The sequence below is a fragment of the Branchiostoma floridae genome, chromosome 13 (assembly GCF_000003815.2).
Source record: "Branchiostoma floridae strain S238N-H82 chromosome 13, Bfl_VNyyK, whole genome shotgun sequence".
NCBI lineage: Eukaryota > Metazoa > Chordata > Leptocardii > Amphioxiformes > Branchiostomatidae > Branchiostoma > Branchiostoma floridae.
This window is the reverse complement of record NC_049991.1, coordinates 8,158,888-8,179,343: the sequence shown is the minus strand read 5'-3', so window position 1 is coordinate 8,179,343 and position 20,456 is coordinate 8,158,888. Positions and strand designations below refer to the sequence as shown.

Here is a 20,456-nt window from a genome sequence, read left to right as displayed (position 1 = left end):
GAGTCTCTTCTTTCCTCTCTGGCAATTACCAGAGAGGAAAGAAGAGACTCGGAAGCTATATTACGGCTGGATACCAGGCTATAAACATTCTGCCATTATGTTCTGGACATTGTTACATAAATCAACACAATGGTCGGAACCAGAGGGCATTCACCTTTAACACATTACCAAGAATTTCTGTCGCCCACACATGCATAGTAAACTCTGCGAAAGCATATTGTTAGGGATAGGGGCATCGGAATGAGGAGTAGGGATGTAAGCAGTCTTGATCTTTCCTGTACCGAAAGTAAAGTATATCGTGCATAGAACCAGTACTCTCACAAGAGGACCTCAAAGCAGAGATAGCGCTGATTTTAACACCAATTAAATATTTTCGTCTTTTTCCATGGCTAAATAAGCCCCTCGACAGAAGCAAACAAAACCCGTTTGGACGTTGTTGTGCAAATCGAAACAATGGTCGACACATACAACTGTTTCCTTTTTGTGCGCACTACCCTTTGACATATTACCTAAAATTCCCGTCGCGGTCGCCTCACATGCGTTCTGACTTCTGTGAAAGGGCTTATTCCCATCTTTGTAACCGACACTTTCGACATTTGAAAATTGCAACCAACTTTTTAGCGACAAATACGACCTCGGGGGCCACCTTCCAACCACAGAAGATCACAGAAGATTTTCTTGTGTCAAATTTGATGAATGATTTGTTTACAGGAAGCTGGGAGTCTATGTCCATTACTTATGTGCGTAACCGGGTTCATGCAAATGTAGGTGAGGTACAAGGCTTTTTAATTCCTTAAGAAACCTCTGGCTATTTCGAAGACTCGGCTTCTCGTAGTATACTGTACCTCGATCGAAAGTGTCAAAAACACACCAGCTGAAAATCACATGATCGATCTCTGTGTGTACGTTCTCATAAAAAAAACATCCCTCAGCAACACAACTGTAACAAAACGTTATCCACTATGATATGGATAAAACCTATAGTATCTGTCTTCATAAAATGGTAGAAGATTAAAGAAACGTAGAAGAAAATAGGAAGAAAATTAGTTTTCTAACCAAGAATCTCCACCAAAACCCGCCATCTTGTCACTTGTGGAAGCTTCACCTTTGACCTTAATTGGGGACCAATCATATATGGCTCATGTAGGACAGGGGCTGAGGATAGAAATAACGTCATTGAAAGGACTAAATGAATTTGTAATCTCAAATGGCTGATAATTTTATGACTGATAAAACTACAGATTGTTTGCTTTTTTTGTTGTTTAGAGTGTAACTTAATGAATTATCGGGTTAGACCACTCAATAACTATAAATGGATTATCCCGTTTTTAAGCACTGTGGGTAAGATCCAAGATGGCAGACGATGGCGCCACTTTCAAGTCGTCTACTGTAGAGAAGATAGTCAAACGGCACTTCCAGGACACCGGGAAGACTCGGATGAACCAGGACTCCGTCAAACTGACGACAGAACTGTTGCGGATGTTTGTACTGGAGATGGCGGCCCGGGCGGCGGACCAGGCGCGCTCGGAGGGCGCAGCGGCGGTGGAGGTGGAGCACTTGGAGAAGATCCTCCCCCAACTACTGCTGGATTTCTGAGCAGAAAAGTTTGAAAACATCTATAAAACAACCGGTAGGTGTTGCCAAGTTGCTACCCCAAAATGATTGTGTCCGTTGTCTGGTTGAGTGTCTAGTGAATTGCCTACCGCAAGTAACAAAATAGCTCAGTCAGAAAATATATAAATTTCAGGGCATGCATACAAACTGTGCAAATTAATGTTGTGTATCGTGGCAAATTATTTACAAGTTTGTGAGGCAAGTTATGCCAGAGCGGAACACTACATCTTTACAACTAATCTGTCTCACAGAGATCAGAATGCATGTGCGGCGCGGCGACAGGTAACAAAGATAAAGGCCTCAAAAAGTAAACAGTCCTTGTCTCAACCATTGTTTCAATTTGCATAACAACTGAATCCAGGTGGGTTCTGTTTTCTTTTTGGGGGGTCTAACCCTTTGACATACTGTAAATTCAGAAATGTTCGCGGTGGATTAATGTTTGATTGACCGCGAACATTTTTCCATAACAGTAAGAGACTACAATGCATGGTGCTACCACGAAATTAAGACCACCGCGAAAAGTCCTTTTTTCCGCTTCCGCGAAATTAAATCCCCACGAACTTAAATGCATTTACAGTATTACCTAGAATTCCTGTCGCCACACATACGTTCTGATCCCTGTGAAAGGGCTTTTTATAGCAGTCCTTGATTCATGCAAAATTACCATTGGAAAATTGGGCCGTGTACATTACTTGAGAAAGTATAATGATGTATTGACGTATGCAAACAAAACATTTCTCATATGCAATTCGTTATGGTATTGATATACATGTGTTTCCTTGAGTCTGACATATTTTGCCTTGGTCTAATGTCTTATAACCCATAACACTTGTTTCTTGGTGTGATAGAGGACAACTGTAACTGCTGATGGAACATCAACCTCCCTTCTGGATATTTGTGCTGAAGAAACCCCAAGACTGGCGCAGAAGACTGCAAGACACATGACCTTAATCAAAGCACCACAACCAAAAGTTGAAAAAAGACCAAGGACTGTACTGCCACAAGAACTTGAAGTATCTATACTATGTTCCAGGACACTTTTAGTCTATGCTTGGTCCATAATATCTAAAAAACGAACTGCAAACTTATTAATTTAGTGGGGAGGGGACATGTGAAAATTTTGCCTACAATTACAAACAAAGTACATTGTACATGTACAATACAATTTGTATAATTGATATCACGTGTATAAATCAGGACTCAAAATACCCAGCAGAAAATTAGAAATTTCAGCTTTATCCAAATTATAGAAATAGCTTGTAATTGCAGTTTTGCATAATAGTATAAATATTTGATAGGTTATTTATGGTCAGTGTCATTAATCAATATATAACATCATCATCATCATCCGGGCATCATCATAAATAACAAAATCAGTAAAACCCAATGTATTGAAAACAGCAACAGGACTAATTTTTGTAGGTAGTTAACAAAAGTACAGTCAAACCAGCCCAAGGTAACCACTTAGAGAACTGATAATATCTGGTCTAAGTGGTCAACAACAGCAAAAATGAAGTCACCACCACCCAGGGTTGTAGCCAGCCTGAAATCATTTTCAGTCCCCTTGATTTTTAATGGGAGTCCTATCGAGCACCGAAGGCATGGCATGACGTTGCGCGTCATTTCTAGGGGGTCTGGGTCCCAGAAATGTTTTAAATCAAGACCCTCTGAAACACTATTTCCTGCATTTTTCTTGTAGACTAAGCTGTTCAATGGCACCTGTTTTGGTGAAGAAGAACACATGGGTGTCAGTTTTTTTAATATCTTTACGTCTTACATATCAATTTTGTCTGTCCCAGGGGACGGAATGGGGAAAAATTTTTTCAGTCCCCAGCTGCAAAATTCCTTCAAAGGACTGAAGGACAGGTGCTGGCTACAACCCTGCCACCACCAAGTGACAAAGCTAAAAGTGAAACTCATTGCATTACTTAGCTACTAGTACTGAAGTCGGTCGATCAGTTGTTTCCATGTGCGGTTTGTAGTTTAGTTGTTTTTCTTGTTTATTGGTGAGCAAGATAAGTCTTTAGACATGCAATTAATGGACCATTTCTGTATAGTATTATAAAATGTGGAAAATTAAATAGTAAGAACTCTACATAGATCCTTAATTTGAATCAAGGAAACTTGCAGGAAATAAAGATTCTTTTCGTATTGTATTCATTTGCTGTATAGAGCTTCCTTATTACTCTTTGACATTTAGCATGTCTATCATTGTATCTATGACAAATGTAGCATATTGTTGCTTTATTTTTTCTGAACAATTATCTCATATTCAAAAGAAGGACGTCAGAATTGATGTCACGCTTTGTTTCTGAGGCACTATGGGATACAGAAGGAATGACGGAAAACAAACTCGAAACCATTTCAAAATTTCTTTCTGTTCAACCAAACAGTCCAAAGGGCTGACAGAGACATGAAATAAGATCCAATATAATCAAATGACACAAAACCTTGCATAAACCAGCTTATAGACAAATGCCAAACCTGATGTATAAATGACGCAGTGTCTATAAATTATGCATAAACCAATTAAAGTTTTTAAAAGATGACTTTGTATCCCAGTATTTTCTTGATGACAAGTGTTTACGTTGTCAAGCTTGTGACTGTTCTATTTTATCAAAAGAAGGGATGTATGCTCCATACCTTTCCGGTTCTCTTGTGTTTACAATGTAAAGCTGACGCCTGTCACTATTATGATTGGTCTTAACTCCTTTGACAGGCCTTCCGCAAAGACAACAAAAATACAGGAATGCTTGCTCCAAACAGCTCATACTAGCTTGCACTGAGAGGGGAAAGCACATGCTGTGACCAGTGTATCAGTCGGACACAAACTACAACCGTTAAAGTAGTAGCAAAATGTAGTTAGGTATGACTGAATTGTTAAGAAATGTGCAGGAATTCTTCTAGAGGAAACGGATCATGACTACAGCGATGGATTGCCGAAGAAGAATATTGCTCCTTTTACTCGCAGTGGTCTCTCAGGTAAGTCAGGGATCGAAATACTTTTTTTTTGCTACATGCAAAATTGCAAGTTGGCAAAAATTTTACGTGCAATTTGAAAAAATTACATGCAAAATACAACTAGTCTATACTGCAATGATCTAGCCAGCATCCATCATTCCGTTCTTTGGAGGAATTTTTCTGCTCAGGATAGATAAGAATTTTGCCCATTCTTTTGACAGACAGAAATCGGCGCATAAAAATATAGACAGAACTTGAAATTTTGGAAAGATATCCACATAATCAGCATATTTCAAGCACAAACAAGGAAGGAAAAAGAAAGACGTCCATATGTCGTTCTGTCAAAGAGTAGGGTGTCTAATTCCTCAGTATTTTTACTATAGGCCAGGAATTTTCTACATGCAAGATTGCAAGTTCAGAATATCTTTACGTGCAAATCTCAAACATTACGTGCAAATTGCAAGTTAAGTATGTGTATTTCGAACCCTGTAAGTGCACCAATCTTCAATATACTTAATGTACTGTTTATTCTAAACATACTGTGGAACTATATGTCAATAGAATATTTGGGAACAGGGCACACATGCACAGTTGGAAATAGAGGATTTTGTAATGCTATAATATTTTTGTAGAGTTTGATGATGGTATTTCCTCCCTTCTATTACTGTTCTAATGAGTTGTCAATACTGCATGTACCAAGGAGGCATATGGAAAACTAGTCCCCCAAGGAGTCTATGAGTTCCATGTCCAGTGTAACAGCTGGGGGTAGGAGATTTTCCAGCGAAAATTACTATTGACACTGACACATAACGGACCATTTAATTGTGCAACAGTGTTCAGTTTGCTTGTTAGAAAGTGCAAGTGAAATTTCCCTGGTACAATGAACCTTTAAAAACTGTACATAATGTGATGGTCTGTCCTCTTTGCCACAGCCAGTGGAAGATTAAAGTAAAATATTAATGCATTTAAGTTTGCGGGGATTTGATTTCACGGTAGCGGGGAGAAGGACTTTTCGCGGTGGTTTTAAGTTCGCGGTAACACCATGGACTGCAGTCTAATACCATAATAGAAAAATGTTTGCGTGGTTTTAAGTTCGCGGTGAAGTGGTCACCGGGAAAACCGCGAACATTAATCCACCACGAACATTTCTGCATTTACAGTACTTGGATTGAGATCACTCTCTCTTATTTGCATCATCTGGTATGCTTTGAACTGAACATTTAGCTCTTCCAAAGCACATTGAATTCCTCTTTTTATTGAAATGCATCAGCCCTGCCATGCTTTGAAAATTTCTTGTTACATATGACATATTGATTATGAGTTGGGTTCTGTTGACTGATTTGTTTTACTTCATAACTCTGCCTACTACTAGTAGGTGTTGCCTGGTTGCTCCCCAAAATCAAAGTTTCTTTTCAGGGTGGCTTTCTAGGTGCTGACTTTCACTTTGTTTACTAGGGGGTCAGCAGGCCATTTTGTATGTACATTTACGGCAACAATGAACATGTTAACTTTGATGCATAGAGTTAACTTAACTTATAGACTAGAGTAGACAGTGTCATGCTGTATTACTCCACAGTGTCCACACCATTTGTCAGTTCCCTTTCATATTTCCTGCAATTAGCCCTCGGGCATGAATTTGCAATGAAATAATACTTTAGCTTACATTTAGATTGAGCTTACAACTCACTTTGCTTGGAAAAGTGTAACACTAATACCAACGAAGTGTAAGACTGTAATAACACTGTTTTGAAAATTTTAACATGGCTCAAAATGCCACCTGCATATGCAGGTTAGTGCAGGTAAAATTGGAGCTGTGCAGGTATTTTTGGTTTCCACCTGCACCTAACCTGCAGTGCAGGTTAGTGCCTGCCAGGTAAGTGTATATGCAGGTTAGAGCAGGTAAACTTCGAGCTGTGCAGGTATTTTTGGTTTCCACCTGCACCTAACCTGCACTGGTCCATGTACATATAGAATACAACACGGTGTATTCCGTATTACCCGAGGTACCAGCCCGACCGCGGGTCGGATCGCCCGAAGACCGGAGGGTGATCTGACCCGCGGGAGGGCTGGGAACGAGGGTGATGTGGAATACACCGTGTTGTATTCTATCTGTCATACCCACCTGAGAAAACCCTCGTTTTGATGCCAAATGCGCCAGAAGTTGAACAAATTTGGTGCCCTCAAACAAAAAGTGTTACAACAGTAATGTTCCAACGTCCAAATCCGATATTCGAATTTTCAATGCCACCTGCACCAGTGCAGGCGTGCAGAAAAAAGTATTTCGAGCCCTGTTTAAAGTGATAGAATGTAAGAACTGAAAACCAGTCACCGACTTGTAATTTTTGTGCAATCGGCATACACCATGTATTATGACATTCCATTGCTTGAGTCCTATTATATGGTCTTTGACAACAAATCACAATGGCCTATAGTATATGTGGGAGTCCTTTTACCTTTTACATGTAGGTCTGTCAAAAGTCTAATAGATTGAAATTCCATTCACTATACTGTCCAATGAAAAGGTTTATATTTTTCTTTTCACAATACGTGGATTGTCAAGACAAACATTTTGTGCATGGTGTAGAGAGGATGGATTGCTGAGTTTTCTAAACATTTTTAGTATTCATTGTGATTGGCAAATTACACCTATTGTACCTTTCAAGTGATCTCGTTTACTGCTTTTGAAAGACTCCTTGAATGGATAATCCTTGTGCTATTCTTCAAACAGTGATCCAGGTCAACCACTGGCGTATTCACGACTAATCCAGAACTAAGATTTAGAGTGACAGACCACTCTTTTGATGTTCCAGGTCAATCAGAAATTATGGGATAAAAAGAAGTAAGCTTGTCGGTTTAAGGTAAAGCCCTGCTCATTCATCGATAATGGAGCTTTTAATGTGTTTGCGAGACTGATGGCCAAACATGAACAGTTTCAATGATATTGGATACTCAATAAGTTAGGTCACAATTTGACTTGCGCAAGTGCAGCTTGTGTTGTGTGTAAATGTCAAAGTTTAAGGTCCATAATTCTAAACTTTACACACATTGAATCACAGTTTCAACAAGCTTTTGCAGGCCATGAGGGTAAAACCTAGCCTGGGTACCATCCGGAAAGAAGTCATTATACAATGTATACTATATACAGTCGCTTCTCTGTGTTTCCGTCTGTGAACGCGGACCATGTTAACGTCTGGAATCGTCCAAATTTTGGACGCAGGCGCTGATTGGCCCCACATATGACCGAATTATGGAATGGATTCAAGTGCTCCTTCGAACCTGTGTTCCAACACCGGAAACGCCCTCCATCACTTGCGGGAGGGCCTGTTGTCATCAAACCAGCACTCTAGAACCCATTCCTTAATTCGCTTATTAACTGATTTTACCACCAATCGGTTTGAATGTGCAAGTCTCCAGACGGATAGCAGAAGCGAACATAGGAGCGAACTACTATCCGGATGGTAAGCAGGCTAGGTAAAACCTATATACATGACATGTGCACATGTACATGTATGTTTTAGACACTACAACACATTACAGTCACAAAATCACAAATTAGAACAGTTTGAGAGGCTATCAAAGAAAGATAAAGAGAGAAATGAAGAGTTGCAATGACATTGTAATGGTATAGGGAAGAATTTCATCATGATCATTGGAAGGAAAATTTAAATAAAGGGATAAAATACATGAGTATGTAGTTCTTTTGAATTCAATGAGCCATTACTTAACTGTTTACTACAGAAAAATTATTCACGTTGTTTGGTTTTTGTGTTCAAGCTTAAGGGAAGATCCCACTGTCTACCCCAAGCAGAGAGCCCTTACTTATACATTTTATTGAAAATAAATTGCTCATGATATGAGCAATCATATTTACAATATACAGCTAATATATTTAACACAGTTCTAAGCTCTAATTGGCTCCTGACAGAAGCAAAATAAATATATTTTGTGTATATAAATGTGCAGATATAATAATATCTAATAATAAATAAATTTATATATGTAATATAATAAATGTTGAGAAGATCTATCTTGTAGTAAGTTGTACATTCTTCAACATCAATAACTTGCTGGTTGCATAATTTTGCAGTTGTCATTTACCTAATCAAACAAACAAACTGTAATGTATTTTCTCTGACAGATACTCCGGAATGCATCAGGATCGGCGATCTGCCCTAGCGGCTACACCAGCCATGGCACAATGTGCTACAAGGCCTTCTCGACAGCAGCCAACTTTCACAGTGCTCGGCAGACGTGCGCGGGAGAAAGCGCGTTGTTGGCCATGCCGCGTGATACCGAAACCAACAACTTCCTCATGTCGTTTGTCTCCGCCGGCTACCAATGGATTGGCCTGAGTGATGAAGCTACTGAGGGTAGATGGGTTTGGGAGGATGGAGCTGTACATGACCTGGAGGATAACGATTACAACAACTGGGGTAACGACGAACCCAATGGTGGCACCCATGAAAGCTGTGGCAGTTTGAGGAGATCCCAGAATGACTGGAATGATGCAGGGTGTTCCACCTCCTACCAGTTTGCATGTGAAACAGGTGTGCCATCTTCTTTTTCCCGTGCGATGAATGTTTATTGACTTGTGAAATTTTGCAGCCCTTTCTAGGCTAAAATACATTCCACTCGCATCATTTTAGAACACACTGCAATGCCAAACACAATGCACATCAGCAAGGTTATTCATACACCTTGAACTTGATGTTCTCTTGTGTTTTTCGCAAGAACGGAACATAGTAATGTTGGCCTTTAATTTAAAAAAATTCTTTAAGTAGAATGACAAAGTTCTTCATTTACAACCAATTACACTAAGTTATAAAAGATGGTGTTTAAGTGACTTAGAAGAATGGTCGGGACAAACAGTACACCAGCTAGAAACCTTGGCCGAAGATAGACAAAGATGGAAAACTTAATGTCGATGGCATTGCTGCCCCTACGGCCGGTGAGGCTATGGGACCGGTGAGGTGAGGTGAGGTTAAGTGACTGTTACCTTCCTTAGCACAATACTGACTGGCACTACTTTACACTGCAGCTAGGTGTCTCTGCTGCAGCATGAAGAGTGCAGTCTCAAACATGACTGAGTCTATCCCCCCCTCATCACGGTTGATTTAGTTGCCAGATTTAGATTAAGAACAATTGTGGTTTGAACTCCTTTGCAAAACTTTAAATGTGAAGTTTTAAAAACAGGCCAAGAAAGGGTATGAATGATTTTGGACAATTCAAATTTTTCAGAAGAATTTTGAAATCAAACAAATTCTGTTGCGTGAGTATATTTATCAATGTTTCTGAGTTGCACTGGTAGTTAAAAGAAGGACAAAACGAAAACCAGGGATCAAAATACTTTTTTTTGGCTACATGCAAAATTGCAAGTTGGCAAAAATTTTATTTACGTGCAAAATCTCGGCTTTTCTTCGCTGACGAAGATCGTACATGCAAAATACAACTAGTCTATACTGCAATGTTCTAGCCAGCATCCATCATTCCGTCCTTTGGCGGAATTTTGCTGCTAAGGACAGATAAGAATTTTGCTGATTTTGATGAATTATTTTTTGTTCAAAACATTTGCACCTTAATCCTTTAATAAAAAAAGGAAGTCTGTTCTGGTTTAAATATCAACCATTAATTTCATTGACATACAGTCCAATTTAATTTACTCATAGAAAGTCACTATTCCGTTCTGTAACAATCTGCCTGATTGGTCCATCAGATGCAGATGAGTGTGCAGTTGCCAATGGAAACTGCCGAGCCCTGCAGGTCTGTGTGAACAGTGTGGGCAGCTTCAGCTGTGTCTGTAATGAGGGCTATATGCTGAATAGCACCACCCTGGAATGTGATGGTAAGGCAATTTTTTTTCTATAATCAATTTTCTTTGTAACGTCAATACCAACTATCACCCAAGAACATTATTAGTGACTGTATGGAAGTATTGTGAAAGAAATTACATCTATGTTAAGCCCATTTTAGTTGGGAGTTGTCATTTACTTTTGATTCTGTTGTTCTGTTGTTGCTTCAGAAACTGTCTTACATGTACATGTTCGTGCTATTGCATTATAAGAGAAAAAAATTGAAAGTTTTGAAAGGGATCAAAACAATTTGATTGGTATATTGTCCACCCAACTATTCTGTATCATAAACGTTTATGAAGAAATAAATGACATGACAAGAATGTGATGAAAAGAAATCTTTTAATGTAATAGCAATGCATTTCTATGGTAAATGTAGTCATATATTTACAATATTGTACCAAATGGAAATTTCAGTGTTTAAGTACTGTATACGAAGGTTAGCAAATGAGGAAGTCTTTTATTGTTGACATAGTTTGTATGAGTTGAGTAAATTAATGTTGTAAAGCGTTTCAATGTTCCACATTGGCAATGTATGCCGCCATTGTCTGCATTTATCAAAAGCAAACTGTACAGTTCTGCAACTTTGTTTGTGGACTGTAGATGGCAATGGCGCAACATACATGTAACAACTCTAAGACTTGCTTGCTTCTTTAATTTGTCAAACATCCGATTAGACATCAACGAATGTGCATCGTCCAATGGAGGCTGTGAACAGATCTGCACCAACAGTGATGGTGGTTACCAGTGTTCCTGTGCAGATCAATTTGTTCTGAATGAAAGCGAGCAGGGCTGCGATGGTAAGAAATATTATCATTTTGATAGCGGACTAAAAAGTATGAATGCTTAATCTCTAGTTAAATATTTCACAAATCTTTTTCATCTCCATGTAAGGAGTTTTTCGATGTGACTGTGTCTTTGCTGGTGTTTCCATGATATAAGCACATCTCATAGTGACTGGAAGTAAAGGGCAAAGGTTAGAGTTATGGGAGTGACAGGAAATAGAGTTCAGAACTGGTAGAATGTTCACAGTAGACAGGAAATGATTAATGTACACATGTTACATGTCAATCAAAACCTGATTTGTGTTATCAATGATCCACAACCAGATATATAGGGCTGCTTTGAAAAGGCCCTCTAAGACCTGTTCCGCCATACCCTCCATTGTATATGTATATGGAGAATCTCAATAGACAAATAAATAAATGTGACATGCAAAAAACTAGTGGGGCCCCCTCTAGTTTTATTACCAGCTTGCGATCACCACTGTATTAGAATTTAGATAAAAACAAAAACAAAAAAAAGGTTCGCTGTCTTTACAGTTTGCCGCAATCCACTTGGAATGGAATCCGGCGCCATACCTGATAGCAGCATCACTGCGTCCTCCACCTGGCGTGTATCCCATGAACCTTACCGTGCTCGCCTGAACGGTGTTGCTGGTGTAGGTGCCTGGGCAGCTCGGCTCAACGCCGCCGGTCAGTGGTTACAGGTCAGTATGGGATAAATGATTGTTTTCTTGATCACCTTTCTAGGAAAATGAGTCTTCTCTGAACTGTAACTTACAGGACCACCTGTTAGGGACTCGGCAAGGGGCAGAACAGTCACTTTTAGCTTTGCTGGCGTGACCAACTGTCACTCATTCATAAACGATACCCATGACTATTTTCTTTATGTCTTGTGTTACAGTAGTTTTTTCACTTTGGTGTGTTTTATATCATACAATGTACTTTTTGATTCCAAGAGCTGCCCAGCCAAACCCTGGTTTGGAAATGTGACGTAGGCCTAAGTAACATTTTTTCCTGCTTTGTTTGTACGCAACAATGTAAAACAAAACAACATCCATGTGCTTACAGGTGGACCTGGGAGAAGTTCTGCGTGTTACTGGCACTGTTACTCAAGGTAGACACAATAACGGCCAGTGGGTGATGTCATTTAAACTGGAGTACAGCACAGACGGGACTACAATGACAACCTGTACTGGGAAAGATGGCTCTGAAAAGGTAGCTTTGGTGGAGGGGGCATTTTTTTTATAGGTTTTAAGAGGGAAAATGTGTAAATGCATATCTTATACAAACATGTACTAGTTCCTTTCTACATCTTTGGAACGATGATGGATTTTGAATTAGCTACATGTGCGTACGTACGTAAGGGTCATTTACTAATCAAAAATGGTCCACATTATACATGTAAGGGCCAGATTTTGAACACAAATAAAATAGAAGTAAAATAGATTATTTGATAATGTCAGATTGTCTTCTAGAGCTTGTATGTCAGTGACAGTGCATTAGTATAGGAAGAATCCGCACCCAGTCTGTTACTTTCTTCATCCATGGATTTCCTTCTTTAATTGTTAGGACCAGAGTGTGTCATGCCTATATCTTAGGGGCAATGATTTGAATTTGTTTGTGTGCTTCTCTTTTATGTTTCTACTATGTACTTTTATAAATTGGTATTATGTACGATAAAATCCAAACTTATCTATTACATGTAGATTTCAATCTCAGTTGAATAGTTTGATTGATTGATTGATTGATTTGCCTTTCAGATCTTTCCAGGCAACACTGACTATAATACCCCAGTTACCCACCTACTGGACTATCCCATCGATGCCCGCTATGTGCGTTTCCATATTCTACAATGGTGGGCACATATCAGCATGAGGGTAGAGATTCTGGGCTGCAATGTGAATCGTAAGTAGAAATGTCTTTGAAAATTCCTTTAGAAACAGTGAGTACAGATTCAGAGCTGTGGCATGAACTAATGTTTTAAGGATCTCTTTAATCCAAACCATTAGTATGTTAAAAGTATACTAGATTTACTTTTTTTTAAATCTTACATTCAGATAATCAGTCTCATATGGAATGCACTACCAATCCATATTGAACTACACCTATGTAGATATGTCAATTTTTTTTTTTTAAGTGTCAAAACTTCCTGTTTCAGCCTCTTTTCAACATGTACATGATTAATGAATTCATGTTCATGGAAGTCACACTCATGTCATAGATGCAGTAGTTCTATTTACATTTTACCTCCAGGAGATATTATTTTTGGTGTGTCTGTTTGTCTGTCTGTCTGTCTGTGTCTCTGCACTTATTTCAGGAGGGATGAGAAAAACACCAATGCAACAAATGATCATTGTTATTTTTTCTGATTTTTTTCAATCTGTGTTTCAGAACTGGCTTGCCTCGATGGCTACTCCTTGCATGGCCTAACCTGCTACAAGGCCTTTGATCAATTGTCTAACTACAACGATGCACAGGAAGCTTGTGTGACAGACGGTGGGATGCTGGCCATGCCGAAGGACGACGCTACAAACAGCTTCTTGTATTCTTTGGCCACAAGCGGCTCTTACTGGATCGGCCTGAATGACATAGAAAACGAGGGGCAGTTCCGTTGGGAGGATGGGGGCTCGCTAGGGGGTGGTGACATGATCGGCCTGCTGGGTGACATCTCAGTCCAGGGCGAGTTCCTTTCGGAGGGTGAGGGCTTAGGTGGTGACTTCAACAACTGGATACCAGGTGAACCGAGCGGCAGCCATGCTGATGAAGATTGCGCTCGTTTTCGGGATGGCGTGTCCCTCTGGGGGGACAGTCGATGCTCCGACAGCTATAATTACTTCTGCCAAACAAAACCAGGTATGTGAAGTGGATACGTTTAGGATTATTACTTTCATTTACTTGCAATACCTTTGATTTGACAGGTTTGTGTGTTAAGGTGGTATCTCACTGCACTTGGAGCACCGATGGGGCACTGTTTGTTCACTGCGACACTGTTGTGTTATTTTTGCCAATTTTTTATAATTTGGATATTTCGTAATAAGTATGAGTATAAGTAAAAGTATGGCTTAGAAGACAACAAAATACACACAACGTAACAAAATTACTTAGTAGTTCTTTTATCTCTGAAATTCATTGAGTAATCTTCAAACCCCGCAGTGCAGCACCGGTGCCCCAAGTGCAGTGAGATACATGTACCACCTTTAGTGTGATTAGGTAGGTCGAAGGAAGAAGGTATTGATTTAATTCACAATGAAATTCATACTGAAATCTCATTTTGGTTAGTAGATATTTCTGAGGTAGGGAGGACCATTAAGATACCAAATTATTGGGGGTACAAATTTTTCGCTATATGGCCGCTATAGACAGGTTCGACTGTACTGTAAATGGAAATATGTTTGCACTGAAGCGCCCACCATTTAAACAATTAAATCAATATAAAACCACCGGCAACATCTCTGCATTTTACAGTATTCCTGAAGCATTGTGAGCCATATTGTGAGACCGGATTGACTTCTTGTGCAATTTTATTTTGATATTTTGTGCAAGACCATTTTGGGTACATTACTCTTTAAGACTATTAGTACAGCATGGTATTGGTGTCATACATGTATGATGATAAGCCTCAAAGCTCAACATTGTTCTACTGTATGGCTTATTATGAACTATACCAACTACAAGATGCTTCATTACTACATATTAGATACCGATGAATGCGCATCATCCAATGGAGGCTGTGAACACATCTGCACCAACCGTGCCGGTGGTTACCAGTGTTCCTGTACAGAGGGATATGCTGTCAATCCTGATGATGATCGTAATTGCGATGGTAAGCCTCTATGTCATAAAGTAAGCTTCACAAATCTCAGTCTTCTCCCAACTGTCTAACTTACAAACAATACACATTTTGTGTCAAAGGACTACTGGAGCAGGGAGAAGTTTAGAAAAGATGGTAAGATAAAAGAGAAAAACTAGAAACTAGAACCAGCCACAAACTTAACAGTCATAGGTCCCGAACAAACCGATATAGCAATTCACCAATTCCATATATGAGCAACCTGCTCAATGCATCCGGTCCATAATTACAGTATTAGTTATTTTCATATCCACGTCACTCTAATAATACTCCTCTGTTATCAGACAATCGTCCAAATGAAATTTTAACCTATGTATATAGTACTCAGTCCTTGTAATGTGTAATATTTGACTCTTGTTATTGTGTGTTTCAAATGTAAATTGAATGCAATTCAGTGGTCCTACTGCGAATTTTCAATAAAGTCATCATCAAATCATCAAATCATCATCAAATCAAAAACACTACAACACTCCTGGTGAATAATCCCTTAATTTTGTTATCGTCAAGTCGTACGCAAGTTCTTTTCATGCAAGGAGCTTTTTTCACTTTCTCACTCTACCACTTTTGAACAAAGAAGTAACAGAATTTAAAAAACATGACGAAAAATTGCTGAAACTTTGGCGCTTTAAAAGAAAAAGGTGGTAGGGATAGAAATTTCCTTCAAAAGATGCTGATATAGTATTGCCTTACCCAGTGACACATTTACCTTAGCCCTTCAATAGAATGTTGCTGAAGGTAAAGCATTTAACAGTTGCTGTGGACAGACAAGTGAGTTTGACACTAAGCTTGTTCTGCAAGGAATGACACAAACAGCAAATGTTTTATGAAACACTGTATTTTAAAGAAACTTCTGACCAATTCTAATTGTGTATCATTACCTATAGATATTGATGAATGTGAGACGGCAAATGGAGGGTGTGCACAGACATGTGCCAACACTGACGGAGGCTTCAACTGTGCCTGTGGATCTGGGTACACACTGGGTTCTGATGGTCTCAGCTGTCATGGTAAATACTTGTGGATCTGATTTCTATGTTAGTAATTATTCTAGGTGGAAGCCAACTACTCTGCAGTGTTTTAGCCTATTTAAGACTTGGAGAATGCCCTTTATTTGAAAAGTCAGAGAAAGGTTAGATTGACGACACAGTGCACGGTTTGAACTTTTTGGTCAAAAACAAGATTTATAGGATTAATTGCACAGACTTGTCCAGTAAAGTCACCGAGGGTATCCCATGGGGTCACATATAGCCTGATATAGGGGACATGCCCGAAAGTGCCCAAACAGCCCGTGAACTGCCCTACTCGGCAGACCCCATTTTCCCGATTGGGACCTAAGCCTTAGGTAGAGCTCAGATAGATTACAGGTCCATCTAGACCACTAAAATCAAGAGTCAAATTGGTTGTTTCCTTAGTGAATCACACCTTGGTTTCTTCTGTTTCAACAGATATCAATGAATGTGAGACAACAAATGGAGGCTGTGCACAGACATGTGCCAACACTGACGGAGGCTTCAACTGTGCCTGTGGATCTGGGTACACACTGGGTTCTGATGGTCTCAGCTGTCATGGTAAGACCCTTTCTTTCATTTGTAAGGATGGAACAACTTTCCCAAGTTCGTTTTGAAAATTCTTAGTTGGCTGGTGGAGATGACTGTCAAAGCATAGTATTCTCCAAGCAGAGGTTGCATAGATAGACTACTATATCTGTGACCCAATCTCTGCTTCGAGAATAAAAGAACTGTAGCCAACTAACTCACAATTACAACCATAAATGACCTTACTCACAACTAACTCCCAACTGGAGAAGGGTGGGAAGCCCTATGGCCAGGAAAACATTCCTTGAGACAACCACCTAGCTTTATTGAAATAAAACAAGACTTAGTCTGATATCTTGCTTGTATGTTTAACAACTCTCTATCATTCACTTAGACATCGATGAATGTGAGACGTTGAATGGAGGATGTGACCAGACATGTCAGAATACTGACGGAGGGTTTCAGTGTTCCTGTGCAAATGGGTACACCTTGGGTTCGGATGGTCTCGATTGTGAAGGTAAATTACTTAAATCTTACAAATAGATATCATTTACTCCCTTTTTTTTACTTCTCTAAGATTTATGATTCTGTGACCAAAATTTATATGATATGTATATTGCCATTCTTTCTCTAAGGCTAGCTGCAAAAAAACAAAAGCTTGGTTAAATATGGTTAAAGATAAAGAAAAACAAACAAAGACGTCAGACACAAATGTCACACATGCGGCTACACTAATTTGAATTTTTACTGATAAACTCTTGTTGACTTACTTTTGGAAGCAGAGGAAGAAGAAATGTGATTTTGGTAGAAGTATAGTTTCCTTTCATCTGTAAATGTGGAAAATTAGGATGTATGTACATAATATTATGTGTTTTTTTGGGCTTCATTGAATAGCTCACTTTTTCATGTAGGAAAATAAAGATAAATAGTAAATGAAAGATAGATATAATTATATTATTTGAAAGGTTGCTTTATTTATCCAATTAATGGACAATAAAGGAAAACATATTTTTGATTTATCACATAGATATCGATGAGTGTGCATCAACCAATGGAGGCTGTGAACAGATCTGCACTAACTGGGCAGGTGGCTTCAACTGCTCCTGCAATGAGGGATACATCGTGAACCCTGACAATGACCAGGGCTGCAATGGTAAGCATCTGTACCTGTATCTGTTTAGCCGGTATAACCGCTCTTCGGCATAACACACCAGCTTTGCAGGTACATGGCGCGGCAGCCAGCTGGTTATATTACACTGAACGACCAGTCACACCTAACCTTTGCACATCTGCAAGCATTCTTTAAAGCTATCCAGAGAAGATGCCCCTACTGTGGTGCCGCGCCGCGCCGCGTGCCTGCGAAGCTGGTGTGTTACGCCGAAGGGCGGTTATACCGGCTATATAGATACAGACAGACAGATACAGATACTGTGCTTGAAGCACTTCTGGCCAGTATGTATATAATGAAGTGTTTTGTAATTGGTGACATTGTACGATAAAAGCTTGATATGTTGTGCATTGCCTTAACTTCAGCCCGCTAATTATATATTAAGGGCTAATTATATATTAAGGTTGGTGCCATACATAATGTACAAAAATTAATGTAGGTTGGCTGTTCAACGCCAAATTTGTATTTGATATTTGGTTATATTTTACTATCAAACAGCAGGGTAAGTATAACAGATTTGACTAATCCTGGGTCATTCATTGACTTACAATGTATACGACAATCATACTAGTAGTATCCGTACAAACTGTCCAGAGAACCAATGATCATATGTGCGCTTTGTGGCTTCAGACAAAAAATTGTAACTATTTGAAAATGATGTTCCTGAGTATAAGATTCTGGTTGATCTTGATTCAAAGTATATATTACACCTCTGTATCTGCTTCTCTTTTAGACATCAATGAATGTGAGACATCAAATGGAGGGTGTGCACAGACATGTGAGAATGCTGCAGGAAGCTTCAACTGTTCCTGTGGATTGGGGTACATCTTGGGTCCTGAGGGTCTCGATTGTCATGGTAATGATTTTAATCTCTTTTCAGCTGATCACGGTGCTCAAAGAAGGATATCATTGCCACAATATTTGCCTAAACCGATACAGTTCAAAAATACTAGAAATTGATAATGGTCTTGATTGTCATGGTAATTATTGGTTTGATCCATTCTAAGCTTATCACAGTACTCAAAAAAGGATCATACATATCATTGCCACAATATTTGCCCAAAGTTACAAAATGTTCTCGTTTTAAAATGACATACATCGTCTGCATATAGATTGATTGTAATTTTTCGTTGTAATCTTTTGCTTGTAAAGTTACAAACATCAAACACCTGTAAAACCCAACTTGACTAACACTAGCCATGATGTGTTTTGTTATCTAGCCGAGTGTCTCAGTCTAGATGATGATGATGATGATGGTGATGATGATGATGATGATGATGATGATGATGTTGGTACTGTGAGTATTACATCTGTGGGTGATTATGACCCTGCCCTGATCAGCCCAGCATCCTGTCAGGAGAGATGTGGACTACAAGGGGAGCTGTTTGCTCTTCTAACAGTGAGTAGGGAAATATTTCATCATATATATTCTTGAAAATGGAGAAACTTGATGATGTTGGATTCTCAAAATTGTTATATCAAAAGTCATGTCATAGAGCAAGACATTACATTTATATTCAATTTGTATGAGGCCTTATAGAAGTGACCTCGCCAAAACCCCTTATATGTTCCAAGTTAACCATTGTGTCACAAAAACATCACTTTTTCTTGTTTCATTTCTTGAATGTTTTGTTTTGTTTATGATTGTGCAAGTACATTATGGCAGTTTTATGAGAATTTTTTGTCTGTTAAGTGTGCTGCCTCCCTACCTACCTAGTCCCTTGACCTCCAGGTCGTTAGGACAAGGTAGCCATGAAAATGGAGACTGAGTTGTTTTAGTGTGCAAGTATGGCAATAAATTGTAACAGTTGTTTTGTCTATAAAGAGCGCAAATATGGCATTGTCATGAACATTTTCACAAATTTGAAATTTCTCAAATTACTGCATGGAATAAGATATATCCAACACTTATTTTCTAGAACATCTAACCAATGTTTTTTGTTTGTTGTATTGAATTTCAGGCTGGTAACACTTGTCTGTGTGCTAATGAGTCAGTGCTGTCCCTCCCACGTGGTGACAATTGTCACACATCATGCATTGGGCAACCTGACCTCCCCTGTGGTGGAGTGGGACTGGCCTCCGTGTACGGTCTAATGCCGACAGATGTCAGCCTTCACTTTGGGAACTCCACTTACATGGTCAAGGTACACCATACATTACAACATAAACTATGTCGATCAAGGTTATGCATCCAGGTAATCTGAAATGTCTGGGTCCATATCCAAAATCTTATCCAATTGCTTGAGTAATTGCTATTTGGCAAAAAACATTTATTTAAACTCTTCATTCACAGCATCTCTCAATAAAGATTACAAATTATTACAATGAATTTTGCTTTGTCTTTAATCAAATTCCCTTTTTTGATTACCTCTCAGATCAACTTCATCATACTGTGCTACATTGTACTTGTGACCACTGTTCAACTGCAGACTCCAAACTGCAAACTATTTTCAATGTGCCACAACATTCAAGTGCCACAAACTTAGAATGAACTTCAAGGATTTGTCTCCTCACATACTTCTTTTTCTATAATCTTACACACCTTGAAGCATTCATCAAGTGTGTTAGGGCTACGTCCTTTTAGGTTCTTGGTCAAATGCGAAAATAATTTCTGACAGCTTTACCGCCAAGATAGATTTCTGTTTTGACAGACTACTATTTTACTCTACCCAGAAACTTTGTAGCTGACATGAA

General features: G+C 39.1%; 2 protein-coding genes across 3 annotated transcripts in view; one reads left to right on the top strand and one right to left on the bottom strand.

Moving 5' to 3' along the window:
- Positions 1-1,146, bottom strand: part of LOC118428733 (syntaxin-8-like) — an 8,075-nt gene extending 6,929 nt beyond the window's left edge. For both annotated transcript variants that reach the window (XM_035838908.1, XM_035838909.1), the window contains exon 1: positions 1,057-1,146. In XM_035838908.1, coding sequence (XP_035694801.1) covers positions 1,057-1,082 — 26 coding nt within the window. In that variant the 5' untranslated portion in view covers positions 1,083-1,146. The remainder of the gene's footprint in view (positions 1-1,056) is intronic.
- A 2,759-nt stretch (positions 1,147-3,905) lies between these two features.
- Positions 3,906-20,456, top strand: part of LOC118429435 — a 22,960-nt gene continuing 6,409 nt past the window's right edge. The window contains exons 1-16 of the mRNA XM_035839921.1: positions 3,906-4,596; positions 8,714-9,122; positions 10,289-10,417; positions 11,102-11,224; positions 11,747-11,913; positions 12,278-12,424; positions 12,970-13,114; positions 13,601-14,062; positions 14,907-15,032; positions 15,944-16,066; positions 16,505-16,627; positions 16,989-17,111; positions 17,622-17,747; positions 18,496-18,618; positions 18,983-19,161; positions 19,724-19,906. Coding sequence (XP_035695814.1) covers positions 4,534-4,596; positions 8,714-9,122; positions 10,289-10,417; positions 11,102-11,224; positions 11,747-11,913; positions 12,278-12,424; positions 12,970-13,114; positions 13,601-14,062; positions 14,907-15,032; positions 15,944-16,066; positions 16,505-16,627; positions 16,989-17,111; positions 17,622-17,747; positions 18,496-18,618; positions 18,983-19,161; positions 19,724-19,906 — 2,751 coding nt within the window. The 5' untranslated portion in view covers positions 3,906-4,533. The remainder of the gene's footprint in view (positions 4,597-8,713; positions 9,123-10,288; positions 10,418-11,101; positions 11,225-11,746; positions 11,914-12,277; positions 12,425-12,969; positions 13,115-13,600; positions 14,063-14,906; positions 15,033-15,943; positions 16,067-16,504; positions 16,628-16,988; positions 17,112-17,621; positions 17,748-18,495; positions 18,619-18,982; positions 19,162-19,723; positions 19,907-20,456) is intronic.